This window comes from Nymphalis io, chromosome 21 (genome assembly GCF_905147045.1).
Source record: "Nymphalis io chromosome 21, ilAglIoxx1.1, whole genome shotgun sequence".
NCBI lineage: Eukaryota > Metazoa > Arthropoda > Insecta > Lepidoptera > Nymphalidae > Nymphalis > Nymphalis io.
This window is the reverse complement of record NC_065908.1, coordinates 3,485,474-3,501,245: the sequence shown is the minus strand read 5'-3', so window position 1 is coordinate 3,501,245 and position 15,772 is coordinate 3,485,474. Positions and strand designations below refer to the sequence as shown.

At 31.9% G+C, this 15,772-nt stretch overlaps 2 protein-coding genes across 2 annotated transcripts in view; one reads left to right on the top strand and one right to left on the bottom strand.

The window, feature by feature from the left end:
- The window catches only part of LOC126776726 (protein mini spindles), a 230,730-nt gene that overhangs the window by 140,143 nt on the left and 74,815 nt on the right, over positions 1–15,772 (bottom strand). The gene's annotated exons all lie outside the window — the stretch shown is intronic.
- LOC126776820 (paired box protein Pax-6-like) overlaps positions 5,671–15,772 on the top strand; it is a 47,262-nt gene continuing 37,160 nt past the window's right edge. The window contains exons 1-3 of the mRNA XM_050499627.1: positions 5,671–5,771; positions 6,381–6,546; positions 9,329–9,509. Of these exons, the coding sequence (XP_050355584.1) occupies positions 5,687–5,771; positions 6,381–6,546; positions 9,329–9,509 (432 nt within the window). The 5' untranslated portion in view covers positions 5,671–5,686. The remainder of the gene's footprint in view (positions 5,772–6,380; positions 6,547–9,328; positions 9,510–15,772) is intronic.

Sequence of the window (15,772 nt, the reverse complement as noted above, 5' to 3'; positions counted from 1 at the left end):
TCTATGTTATGATAAACTATCCGTCGCTTTGTCATTTAAATTATATGTTTAAAAAAGGTTTTATTGTAAAATTCGATTAAAATTCATCCTCCAAAACAAGTTGATTTACGCTTAATTTGAAGCTCATTACACAGCCCTAATTAAAATATATAATAAAAAAATACGGTCTTAGCAATTTTAGGTAAATATAATGGCTCTCATTAGTGAAAGTTATCATAACATTTTACGGACATTTTAAACATTGGCTCACAAACGAAGTAATGTATTTTTATATTTCATAATTTTTAAGATTTTTTGTTGAATAGAATACTTTGCAGCCTATGCAATATAATAATAATAATAATGTCCTCCAGACCGATTTCGGCCACGGCGGCCAATCTCAAGAAAAATTAGCCAACTACGCAGGAGATATTATAGCGCACAAGTGTGTGCGGAAACACAGGTACACTCTCTATTCCCTAACTCTCATAATCCGATGGGACGGCGATCCGACACGACCGGAAAGAGTTCAGGCGCAGGACCTACGACTGTACGTGCTTTCCGAGGCACGGGAGTGTACACATTTCTGACAGAAAAACCCAATAACTTTTTATTGGCCCGACCTGGGAATTGAACCCAGGACCTCAGGGTCTGCGGCCTTATATCAAGTCATTAGACCAACGAGGCAGTCAATATACTAAAACGCATACCAATAATTAAAACTTTTAAGAAATAAAATATTTAAAATTAGAACTTTAAAAAGCTCACTTTATAATAAAACAAAATTCATAAAAAACAAAGTCAAATACAAATTATAGAAGGCGATATTATCTAGGAATTGATTTCACTTGCGTTTAAAATTGTTTGCATGCTTAAAGATAAATATAATTGTAAATTATTAAGACATATGTACTTACATATAATAAAATGTATAGTTATTACTATTTTATTTCTTGCCGGTTCTACGCTTTAGAATCTACATTCCGACCCAGTGAACGATTTTATTTTGTTAATCTTTTAAGTTCAATAGTACTTTTAAGAACTTTACATGAAAAAATAACTAATAATAATAATATCCTGGTACATTATTCACACACGGCCATCTGATCCCAAACTAAGCAGAGCTTGCACTATGGAAACCAGACCACTGATATACTACTTTTATTTTGTAAATACATACTTATATAGATAATTAGACCCAGACTCAAGACATATACCTACATTGTTTATATATTGTAGAAACAACTATATTAAAAAATATACATTTAAATCGGATTAGTTTTCTGTTTGTCTGTCTGTTTGAGAATAGATATATTTTATATAATGTTCATTTGACACCTGAGGAGCGAAACAGTAACTAATATACCAACATTTATTTATTTAATTAAAGACTCATCTTGTAAATTAAACAGGTGTATAATCCAAACGCAGGAACAGCGGAACATATCTAATTCGCGGGTCATATATAATTTTAGTTTTATATTAACGTGTAAGAACATACTCGAAAATCGACATTGCCCATAATAATTATAACATTTCAAGAATACACGCATCAATATATTACCACAAGTTGATTGTCAAAATTTTACGGGTGAATAATGAAGTGAGTTCTTGCAGAACAGCGCTGCTGAACTAAATTTATCCATAAACATAGTTTTAATAAATAATCGAAGAAAACAATGCAAAAATACACTTTAATCTTTTTAAAATAATTGACATTTACAAAAATCAACAAAAATATTAGCGTTTATTCTTTTTTGCCTTTTTTTTATTTACAAATAGTTATTACTTACATACAATATCATGAGTATTAAATAATCTTTTACAGAGTAATATGTATTTTTTTTTATACAAAACATTAGGTGTATAAATTCGGACTCTTATTTTATAATACAGAATAACCAACAGCAGCACTCCTAAATAGATTTTTTGATTATTACTGGTGACGTCATATACCCATACGCGACGCTTAATACTCGGTTAATAAAAAAACCGGCTACATTTAACCAATGAATAACAACCGTACCCAAGCACCGTGACAACCCATTAATAGGGTTCAATGGTCACCAGGAACTCTCGTAAATTCCGTTCTCGCTTGTCCATCCGTCATTTTTAAACGTCAATTAAACATTAAAATGTTTTATTAAAAACAATTGACTATTACTTTTAAAACACATTAAAACATTCTTGTTTAAAGTTCTTTAAGTACTTTAGAATTGTCAGAATACTAAGACTAGTACACAGATGCTCTTTAAAAAAAACCAAATAGGTTCTAATTGATAGCTTTGTGAGGGTGCAACCCAACCATCACATAATTTACCACCAAACAGCAATGCTTTGTATTTCTGTGTTGAGGTTTAAAGAACGAGTGAGCCAGTGTAATCACGCACAAGGAACTTACATCATCTTAATTTCAAACTTTTACTTTTTATTGGCAATGCTTAATATATTTTACAGTGCCAATGTCTATGAGCGTATGTATTTACCATCAGGTGGACCATTTGCCATCAGGTGGACCATTTGCCAGACATTTTCCATATCGATTTTAAATTTTAAAAAAGCCACATCATCAGCGATAGCGTTTCGATTTCGATCATTATTTATTATGGTTGCGATTACTATAAACTATTTCGCATTAAATACTTTTCAAATGCCTCTTTAGTATAGTGGCTATATTAAAAGAGAGCAGATCTTTATCGTATTATGAATGACAAAGAGAGCACCTGTGCGAACACACGTACTATTTCAACTCCTGCGCGGTAGCTAGCCTGCTTGAATAGCCGTTGTGACCAAAAGCGGTCAGAATGACATCATTTGAATTACTGTCGTCTATGAGTTTTTTTAGTATCATCAGCAATAGTTGTGTTAAGGATGTATCCGCCTATCTTACTTGCTATATTTATCCAATATTGCAGTTCAAATAAAAACTTATTTTAAAACAACAGGTAAAAAACATTAAGCTTTAAGTCATCTAACCCCATAGAATTAAATGGACAAATGTAGGGTACATTTGAATTGTACTAATACAGTTCAATCGAAGTCGTTTCAATACTCTCCTAGAAAGGTAAATATACTACGATATAAACACATGATTGCAATTTGATATTGATAATTTACCACAGGGCCATCTCGGCTTTTTTTTTACGAATAAGGAATAAGCTCCAAACCTTCTCCTCAAAAAGAGGAGAGGAGGCCTTTAGCCCAGCAGTGGGACATTCACAGGCTGTTACGGGTTACGGTATTGATAATTTATAATTTCTAATTCATGATATGATTATAGTTTGAAATTACGGTTGTAGTACGGTATAATTTAGAATTACACTTTTATTCTGGTATAAATAATAATTTATAAGTAAATAAAAGTGTTTCTTCTTTTAGTGTTTAATAAAACACTACGCTAGCCTTCTGGCATTAAGTCTGCCTTTTGTTCCAATTACATATTGTGGTGATCAAAAAAGTTTTAAATAAATAAAAGACAAATGAGAAAGCGATTGCAATGCCATAAATTCAGCTACTATACGACATTGACCATGGACATTGGGATAGGCTACTCAAGAACTGACACATTCTTTGACAAGGAATGCTTTGACGGAGTGATTGGTATTTCGAATCGTTATAACATTACAACGCCGTACTTTTTTGGAATATCAGCTGATTTAGGAAAGGAGCTTAGGATAACGATAGCTATTACACGAAATTACGAAATTTGGAAGTAAATGACACAAATATAAATAGTTTATTAACACCCTTAAATTTAAATTAAATGCAACACACACACACACAGACACTTATACAAGCGTGCGCGCACACTCGCATAAAAATGGAAATCATTTTTGTTCCATTATATATTTTTATTATTTCGTACTTCTCAATTTATACATTTATTTTTGTTTTAGTTCATATAAACGGGAGTGGAGGCCTGGTGTCTTGTAGAATAGTTTATCTATTGCAAGCACCAGTCGTCACAGTATTTAGCTGATATTTAAATGTTATTTGTGAATTTGTAAACTTATTGTGAAGAAATGAATAAAATATTATTATTATCAAAAAAAAAATTACATCGTCCTTGAGCTTCGTTTAAAAACACTTCTTACTTATATACTTTCCCGTTTAAGTACTGCAAAGTGATTTTAATTCATCTTAACTCCATTCTGTGATCTTCTGTCGTGATTGTGGTTCATGGGATGTAGCTTCTAGACATACTTTCATCTGAGATAAACTAGATTGTGGGATACGTTAATCGTAACCGGAATCTTCGGTGACTTCTCATGTGTTTAATTTGTATTTATAATTCATCTCAAGAACATCGTGAGAAAACCTGCATGTGTCGGGGTATATACAATATCCAAACCATAGAGCCGTGATGTGGTGAAATATATATAATAATATAGGTTATCTATATCTTCTTTAGTGAAGACGTGACCTTTGATCAGCTGTGCTTTGTACATAGTAACAATTAAATATATATCTACTTTGTTTTCATTTAGTATGTTTAATGCATAACCTAACAACATTTTAAAAGATAGCCGGAATTATCGCATTTTTATATTTTATCAAAGATGAATATAATTGATTTCTGACAATGTTTTTCAAAAGATGACTTTACTTGTAAATAAATTGTAAATGATTTTATTTTTTGAAATGTAAAAACTTTTTATTTATTTAATAGTTTCTGTGGAGACAGTTAATTTAATCGGTAATTTTATTCGCATTTTCTTATTTTGTTGATACATTTTGTGTAATGTTTTTTCTTGCTCTTAAGTATGACACTTAAATTAAATTTATTAATATTCCAGTTCTGAAAATCAAAGGCAATGTCTAAAAACGATTATTAGGTTTTATGTTTGACTAGAGACTATTTACGGCATCAGCAGTATGACTGTAAACAATAAATTTAATTAAATATATAATGTATTTTTATCATCAGTATTAATATATACCTAAAAAAATACTTTTTTGCACACCTTTTCCTTTTTCGTGTAAAATGTAACTATAATAAATCTAAAAGTTCTCTATTCCTCTATTTATGTAACCATTTCTATGTATATAATTTATTATATATATGTACATGTTGCATAAATTCAAATATTTAATAGTCATGGATTAGGAATAAGTTTTCTCTCATTTATATAATCAAAATATGTCCGTTATTCCAATAATGATAATGGTAATGTATTCCTGTCCGATTTCGACCAGTGCTCATGCTCAATCTCAAGGGAGACCAGCCATCTGCCCAAGACATATTATAGTGCAAAAGTGTGCGCGCAAACACAGGTGTAATCTCTATGCCCTCATTCACATAATCCAATGGCAAATGCGACATGACCGGAAAAAGTTCAGGCACAGGACCAACAGCATTACCAGCTTTTCGAGTCACAAGAGTGTACACAGTTCCAACTTCCACACTCCGGGCTGCTACTGATAATTTTTCAACAGAACAAAGCGCAATAACTTTTTATGGAGGCGACCTGGGGTTTGAACCCAGGATCTCATAACCTGCGGCCTTATATCTAGCCACAAGACTAATGAGGCATTTTATTCTAATAGATCATTTAAGAATATTAACTAAAATTTATAGAAATCTATGAAGAAAAACAAGAAGCCAATTAGAGTAACAGGTTATGTTACTTTAAAGGTAAAATTTATACAACAATTAACATCATTATAATTGCAGGTCACCACCATAGAAGAGTACGGGGTGTACACGATGCTGCCGGCGCAGCAACTAGCGCCGATAAGTCCGTGGCCACCCGACGCGATGCTGGACCGCATGGACGACCTGGCGCACAAAGGTAAAGGTAATGGTGACCACCATTTACATTTTCTTTTTTATCTTTATCTGTTTTAATGGCTTAAGGTTTTTTTTTTATTTTTACAACTCGAAGCATGCAATTTAACGTCTTTAAGGATTTATAAATTTATCATTTCAATTTAATAGAATATTAGGTAATATTCTATTAAATTATAAAGTGTATATTATTTTTTATTATACAATATTAAAAAATAATATAGACATTATTCAATTATGAATATGATTATAAAATACAAATTCAATATATTACAATATCTACTGAATTGATTTTGGGTATAATATACGTTTAATGGGAATGGGGTTTCATTTTGGAAATACCATAACTTCTGTTTTGAAATAAGTGTTAATAGTTTTGTATAATTATTTTATATCGAGAATAAATGTAACTTAAAATAATAAACAAAGTAAATTTAATTATAACCGTTTAAGTTATTATGAATTTACTCCACTTACTTACTTCAGTACACCTGCACCACAAGCATCTTGTGTTGTCTAAAGCTTTCATAAAATCCCTGTGACGTTTCACCTGTACTAGTCTGTCATACGTATAAACGTGATTAATTGGAGTAAGCAGGCTTGTGGTGAACAGGGCACAGCGGTGTTAACCAGCTCGGCGGCGTGTTTGTAGGAGGCAGACCATTGCCCGACTCCACGAGGCAGAAGATCGTGGAGCTCGCACACTCGGGAGCAAGGCCTTGCGACATTAGCCGCATCCTGCAGGTCTCAAATGGCTGCGTGTCGAAGATACTTGGCAGGTTAGTTCAAATCTGGTCTTAAGGTTAAGGTTATTGTAGGAATATTAAAAATCATTCTAGATATGAAATCATTGTTGTGTCCGCCTTAAAAATTAAAGCAAGACACAATGGTTCACAGCTCACGGGTTTAAATGATTTTTTGGCAAACACCTTCTCTCCTTTCAAAAAAGGAGCCTATTCCAACGCGATGCTTAAGCACCGATTGATACACAAGAATTTTATCCAACAATTGCATGTTTCTTAAAAACATATTCTATTCCGCCGAGCACGAGATGAATTAAAAACTCAAATTAAGCACATCTTTTTCGGGCCTTGGTGCGTACCCTGATTTGGACATGATTTTTTTGGTTTAGCTCTAATTTATTCTATCCAAACCATTTCGGCGCATAACTATGGGATAGATAATAAGTCAGCAGAATCATTGAATTTCCAAGTACCAATAAAACATTAAGGCGTGAAAAAAATATAATGCCCACTCATAAAATAAATACATTTCTCTAACACTTAGAAAATAACTCCTAAAAATTGTACACATGAACACTAATGACATTTCTTGTTTAGTTTGCAAATGCAATAAGAAATATACGAAGATAAGTTTCTCTATAAAATATCTTAGAAAAAGAAATGTGACTTAGATACCTATCACATCCCATATTCTTGTCTGTATTATACCCCACACATTGTCAGAGATTCCAATAAAGCCAAAGTTATGATAAAATTATTCAGAAAAAAAAGAAAAGCGAACTGGTGGATTAGAACAAATATTTTTTCGTCGATAAACTAACGCCACGATTCTTTGAACTAAAAGAATAATACATAACTTGGATTCCTTGGTATATAATCAATGTCTCATTAGATTCTAAAGTACCGCTAAATGTCTAAAGTAGAACTGTCGTTTCTAGCAAATAAAACAAGTAAGGGAAAGATTCTGTAAATTTTCCACTTATAATTAAAAAACTGTTATGGTAATACAAGAACTCATTTCACGACTTTGGTCGAAAGACTTTGATCCAAAGTGGCACGAGTGGCATACCATTTGAATTGCCATTTAATAAGATGTAATTAAATTTAAAGCACAAATAGTTCGTTTAGATTCTACTAAGACAGATAGGCAAAAACTAACTTGTTACACCTATAAAATTCGTTCATATGTATTCCTTCACCGCTGAACATGAGATAAATTACATAAAGACATTGTTTGTATACAAAAGAATTAAGAAATAAGAAAATATTTAACCTTACTTCCATGGTTCAATAAGAAGCAATGAAGTACTGATCTAGTCCAAACCGCAATTGTCATAATACATAACCAACCCTGGCATTATGTTACATGAAACCATCCCAAAAATGCCGTTGAAACGAACACCATATCTAACTGGCTGTGACCACAGAAATGTACTTGTGACCACACCTAGCACTAGTGAAATAACCTTGCCAAATTAAAAAGACCTCAGGTTGGATGGAAGTGGTTAAATAAATACGGGCTTCTAATATTGGTAATGCTATTAACAGCCAAGGTGACTGCGAAGGTTGGTTAGGATGTAATTTGAGAAAGACTATTTCACGTGCATTGAATGTAGATTGTTTTTTGTTTTGCTTGAGGTTAGATATTTTTTACGACAATGACTGTATTATAAAAATATAGAATAAGGTTTAATTGAAAAGAAATAAATTAATAAGCTGTTCTTTATGTATTTGTAATTTACTGTAAATATGTAATATAACACGGCTTTTATATTGAACCTAAGTACTTTTTATCTTTACCTAGACTTAATTATTACTCTGCAGTAGTTAATTTGATAATAAGAACAACTAAGTAACGCAATGAATATTCATAAAAAATGTAGAATATTCTTTGATAACTTTTAATATTTAATTAGAAGAGCCGAGTTGGCACACTTGAATAGGATTTGTAGATCTTAAAACTAAGATCGCGTGTTCGAATTCGGGCAAGCACTGAATTTTCATGTGCTTAATTTGTGTTTATAATTAGTATAATATTCTGGGATGAAGTTTGTTTAGCAGCGAATGACTTACGTGCTGTAACACTTTACTAATTTACTTCTGATTAATTCTGTTTAGTTAATTTATAAGAAAAATACTTAAGCCTAACATAGTATGACACGTAAACTTGATATATTAGTGTTAGATAATATTACAATACTTATTAGGTAAAAGTAGTATAAAATGCCTGACAGCTGGCCGGCAAGGCGAATAAGAGTACAAACCAGGTATCGAACCTGATACCCGGGAACTTGACACCACGGTGCCCCACCGCTGATGGTATCACCGTAGGTGACAGTTTGTGCAGGAAGGTTTAGAATTCGTTTTTTAATAAAGTAATATATAAATATATATGCCTTGAAAGTTGGAACAATCTAAAATAAAATTAAAAAATAATCATATCTTAAATTATAATTGTTAAGCCTATCAATAATAGTTTGACCATGATCTTTAATTTATTGTCATAGAAGAATTGTTCTGGAAGAGCTGCTTCTGCTCCAAGTAACGATTTACTTACGTAGGAGGTCCTAATTTAAATAAATATGTTTGCAACATTAAATTTCACTAATATAGTACTTAAGTGCACTAATGACACCAATCGATTCCAATAAACAATTCTGACATAGTTATTAGTGTTTTTGCTTAGACTATTATTTAATAAATGTTGATTTGTTTGTGTGTGTGATCGATATCATTTGAAGAACTCAAGGTATCGTTATGTCGAACTGACTTAAAGTACTTGTATTTCTTGTAATATTAATTTGAATGTACGTATTAGGTATTATGAAACGGGTTCGATCCGACCTCGGGCAATCGGCGGGTCAAAGCCGCGAGTGGCCACCGCGGAGGTGGTGAGCAAGATTGCCCAATACAAGCGAGAGTGTCCATCTATCTTCGCGTGGGAGATCAGAGATCGTCTTCTGAGTGAAGGAGTCTGCACATCGGATAACATTCCTAGCGTGAGTACAGTTAATTAAATGTTTTAGTGACTTATGTTATGATCATGTTTTCTGAAACCTAACTTAACTTTGGATACGATTAACGAGAGTTCAGGCACACAACTAATGGCTTTACCTGCCTTCAAAGGCTCGGGAGTGTAAAGGCTGCCAACTAGATCCTGGTTATTGAGATTTACTGGATAGAAAATGGACGTCTCGAAATCAGAGTCTGGAGGCTTTAATAACTAGCCATCAGATCAGCCATTTTTATAAATGTAAATAAGACAAATTATGGACGTAAAATTAACTAATTTCGCGTTACATTTACTCTAAGCTTCATTTATAGTGTTGGTAAAATGACTATATATAACAAATTCTTTTTTATTCCTAGTATATTGATACTGACTTAGTGGTAGGGCTTTGTGCAAACCCGTCTTGGTAGGTACCACCCACTCATCAGTTATTCTACCGCGAAATAATATTAGTATTGTTGTGTTCCGGTTTGAACGGGGCGGGAGCCAGTGTAACTACAGGCACAAAGGTCGTAACATCTTAGTTCCCAAGATAAGTGACGCATTGACGATATAAGGGATGTTTAATATTTCTTACAGCGCCAATGTTTATGGGCGATGTTGACCATTGCCAATTTGCCCGTCCACCTATTATATAAAAAAATGCATTTTTTTCGTTCGTTTAAGCGACCTTAGTGTAATGTTAAAGTTCTGTGCTATATATAAATTTTATGTGATAATGTATTAACGTTGTTAAAATATATATTTTAAAGTAACGTGAATCAATTTCGCGAACATAAATACTGCACATATTTTCAACTCTATCTGTACACTTATAAAACGTTTCAGATTAAACCAGAGTAAATAAAAAAATATATATCTTTCCTTGTCTTAAAATTTTCACGAAATATAAACCCGAAGATTTTACGGCAACGCCTTTCTTGAGTACTAAAAACGAAAGGGCATCAAAAATCACAATGGTGTCGTATAACGGTAGCTATAGTTCGATTATATACAGGGTGCTATAACGCCTTATCTTCCCCAGCACTATACAGGGCTCCCCTTTCCTTTCCCCTTCTCCTCCCCCTACCGTGGCAAAACAATATGACGTTATAGCTTTTTTCTTCATCTTTCCTTTTTTTTTTTGAATACGAAGCCGCTCCCTTCTGGGACTTGGACGATATGACGTTCACGTATATAGAGTAATTTTAAACACAATTCAGATATAAATAAACTTATTTTTTATATTGTTATTTTTATAAGCAGATTAAAAATGTCCATGTTTTCTACATTAAAAAACAAAGTCATTAAGTAAATAAAATTAAAAATACTATAATAAACGTATTTTATTCGTTTTCTATTGTATTTAAGATTAAAAATAATTTAGTATCCGAATTTATGATTCAACTCTTTAACGTGATGTGTAATGTAGCGAAAAAACTCCTAAAAAGCTATGAATACGAAAATATGATTGTGTTAATGTCTTCTTTTAACGACTAGAGAATTCTTAAACATCCTTTACGACAAAAATGTTCCCTCGGGTGCTTAACATAAATTAATTAAGGATTTCGCGCCATCACCCTGTTGCTGACGGCTTAGAAAAAGGACTTTGAATACCACCAAGATCGAGAAAAACATTATATAGAAGGTATGCCGAAAAAAAGGACAAAAATATGATTTATTAATGAGTGCGAAAGAGTTGGTTGTCTATCTCTTTTCAACCGTCTGAGAGGGAGCGATTTTGACACGGTATGAATAAAGAAAATATGAAGGTTTTGTTGCCGTAAAAATTCCAGTACAGGGGATAAAGTCTTTAAGTTATCTGCGAGGGAACTGTTAAGGGTGGTTCTGGGAACAGGTACAGTCGGAAACAAAAGATTACGTAGTACTATGATCAGTTTAAATATATTTTATGATATTAATAACCGAATAGTAATTCAAGATTTATATTCTTAAATTATAATTAAAGTTATTTAGAACTGCGGTCGTTGATGTGATTTAAGTTATAAGATTAAGTTTTTGTGTTTAAAAATAAATTATTAAAATGGCTGTCTTATGGTAACTTCTTATATCATTTTAATTGAAACTTGTTTTTTAAAACAATTAAACCGTTCATTTATCTCTAATTGGTCTCTAATTTAATGTATAGTATATTACTAAACATACATACATTTAATACGTTTCTTATATGATATAATAATGACATTTAACTAATTCTATGTAAACTGACAGAATTATTTTGGCTGAATATGCTTTTACCAAAGCCACAAATTATTTAAAAAAAATAGTGACTGTGACTTATTTATAAGATTAGAAGGATCCCTTTACTAATATTATAAATGCGAAAGTGAGTGTTTGTTAAGTTTTCACGTCTTAACTACACAACCGATCATAATGAAATTTTGCATACACGTTGTCAGGGGTTCAGAAAAGGACATAGAGTACCTAACACCTCCCTCCCTACCCCGCCTCACTCGCGGGCGAAGCCGCGTCAGGAATCTAGTACTATAAATATTTGAAACTCATATGACAGAATTTGTATTTTCTTGACACAAAGTATGTACACAGCAAATAAAGAAATGACACTTTTTGAAGCATAAAACTTAGCCTTTATTATAAAATCGATTTTCACATTCACCTGTACGCGTTCATACATAACAAATATACATATAACAAAGTAATCCGTTGTTTAGGTACTTGTTCAGTTCGAGAGCGCTTAAAGGTCGAATATATTAATATTAACCATCGATCCGATATGAGTTCACGTCGAATTTTGTTAACTTACCGTAAATCATATTTGATGTTTAAATCTGTGTATACCGACATTCGCTCACGCGTATCGGAAAATTATTTCATACGACAACGATTAACTTGAGAAGATCATACATTTGTTAGTTGTAAAGCACTTGCGACGTCAGCAAATATTTCTTTAAAAACACGCTGAACTATTTGTATAACAAGTAATATGTAAGGAATTATGTTTTATTATCGATTGTTTTTTGAACTTTGAAAGTAAAATCTTTTATTTTGTAATTCCATTTAGAAAATAATGAATTTTTTTTTCATCGACGTCACTAGTTTAGGTTTTAGTAAAATTTTAGCCGTTCTTTTTTTAAAAATATACCAATAAAATTTACGATGGAGTTTATTTTTATTATCTGTTGAAAAAACCGTCGGGAGTGAGACAGACGAGTTTAAATCATATTTCAATTTTTTCAGGCGTACGTAAATGGTTTAATATGATAATGTATATCCTTAGGAATTGCTGAATATCAAAGGTTATGTTAAGATACATACAAGTCTATGAATTATTAATTCAAGAAATCCTACTATATTTTATATAAAGACATATATATACAATAGTTACGGTGTGGGTAGTATACTACACACTACAAGAATATGAAAATATGAAACAGTTTATTAAGACTAACTATAACCAACCTTTTACTTTAGTTTGCTCTTTAATATTACATTTTAGAATTTGATCAGCTGTTACTAAAAGTTTTTATTTTTCAAAATAACCGGTTTTTTAATCTTATAATTTTATTTGTTTTTTTTTTATTCCCTGTGGTTATGTGTAGTAGATATTGCTATCCACTTTAATAATTCGCCGAGAACCATGATACAAACAGTAGCTTAACAGCAAACATGACGTCACTAAGCCTTTAGTAAAGGCCCTTCGCTCTAACGAAGCCAAAAAAATCGGCCCCGTTTAAACTCAATTTTCGGCCAATGAAAAATGTGATTAATGTTCATAATTATAGGGTTCCATTTTAATTGATATAGTCATGATCTAGGGTTGTCACATGGTATCGCATGTTCCCGTAGCAAATCACTTCCGGGCCACTAAATGCAGGCCAAATTAATGCGTTTAGCACGCTCCCGGCATGGGGATGACAACTTTATTTTATTATATAGCTATATTTTCTTGTCACTTCGGCATCAGCCGTTGCAATTTTTTTTGTTTGTAATATCGTAACCCTTATCGCCAATTTATTTCAATAGCACTTCAAATATGATATGTGGATATATTCATATAAATTCAGCGAAGAAAGTTATAATTTGGATTGAATTTTAACAATGAGATTGTAGAAATATCTATGATTTTTAAGTTTTTTTTTAAATATATTTTTTTATATAACTCCAATTTATATTCATAAAATACATTGATATAGGCATAGTTTGTAAGATTACAGAACCTATATAAAATTGTATACAACCAAATCAAAAATTTACATCGAAAACCATAAGCGTTGTGTTTATATATCAAATGTGATATAATCAACATCAAAATAATTAATCATACAAAATATTCTTTACTAGTCCACCCGCAGCTTCGCCCTAATAACGTGTAAGTATGCAAAACTTCGTGATAATCGGTTATATAGTTAAGACGTGAAAGCATTAACAACCAAATAAACTCGTTTTCGTCTCGTTTGGTTTTTTAAAAAACAATGTGGGTAATACTCAGCAATTGTATCTGCGGATCTTTTTATTAATTGATTATTATTATTATTAATGCCTTCGACTCCATCGTAACCTGGGCAGTGTTCGACTCATTGCAGAGATGTCATATCGATTGGAGATATGTCGAGGTACTGAGATGAACAACTCACCGAAATGCTGCGTAGCCTAGGCGAGTCTTCCCGGTGTGTCGTCTCGGTATATACTTGGACAAGACAAATACGACTAAAAAAGAAAAAGAAAAAGAAAGCTTAAGAATATTCGTGCTATATAAACAATAGGATAGAAGAATATGGAATATGAAGTAACAGGAGGCATGCAAGGGGTGGTCTTATCACTCAAGTGGTATTATGAGATATTATAAAACATTATTAAAAAACTAACGTTTTTTATCTATATAAAATCTACATCATAATATTTTAGCATATATAACCTATGCCTTTCATATGTATTACATATATTTCGTATCCCACGTCATTGCCAATGATCGGTCCAATGAATATCTCATACAGAACACTGATTTAAAATATCATTAAAGCATATCTAAGATCTCACAGGGCTATCGCAACAAATTGTAACAAAGGCCTCAGAAAAGGAGATTATCGAAAATGCCACGTGGCTGACACGCGACTGCCTCGCGTCCTATATATGGACCCTATATTGTTATACGTTCAAAATTTAACTATAATACACGGTGATATGATTGATTTTTGCTTAACATAAACGCTTATTGGTTTTTCTTAAAACTAAAATAGATTTTATTTTGAATGCCATAAAGTTCGTTTCATATTTAGTTAAAGTTATTTAAAACTAAGAAGTGTCGGAGGGAAATTAATACCACAATCGTTGGATTTAAAGCTTATAGTGGAGTTGAGTACGTAATGACATGAACAAATAAATATGTATTGCTTTAGTTGTTTTGTCACGTTTGTTTGTTGGGATGTCGTACGCAGGTATCACTTCGGGGCAAGCGGGCGCTGAAGTTGTTATTGTTACACTATGTGATGTTTAGGTATAAGTATATGTAACAATATTATATATTCTTAATCTTATTTGAATAAAACGCAGTTATTGTATGGTCTTCGTGAGTTTCACTCGATACCCTCGGCGCCACGTCGTACATGGTACATGGCTCTTTATAAGTAGAGGAAGTTTTAGCAAATAATTTAACCTATCAAAGATGTTATAATACTGATATATAAACTAAATAATCGTCACGATCAACTCATGATCTTCGGTATAAGTGAAGAAAAAATTAATTTTAAATAAAATGGAAAAAAATATTTCGAGAGAAGAAACGGTTGTCGTACAAAATGCTGCAGGATCAAACCAGGCACGACCTTAACATTTCACTTATCCCTGGCGTAATGTTTTTGAAGATTTTTTTCGCTCTTGAAATAAAACTCTTTAAATTTTTATATGGTATGAAAATATTATTATAAATATATAATATTATAAATCTGCTATGACAACACTGAAATAAATTCAGCAATTTCGAAGTAACATTTCGTTAATCATGTTAAATCCAAATTTTGTGTTAGATTCTAATAAAAATTGGTATACAATACGATTATGACAATGTTCTTCTTAACCATTTTACCTATCTCGTTCAAGAAATTTAACAATGTTGAAAATGTTATTATACGCAAGTTGTGCGTAATGTGCGTAAGCTTTAAATATGATAATTATAGTTGTCAAAATAGCTTATCACTTTCTTATCGATCGTTTGAGTTTCGCATTTTCTCAAACAATAGTTCAAAATATACTAATTCCATTATTTACAATATAAACTTCAAATTTTTTCATATT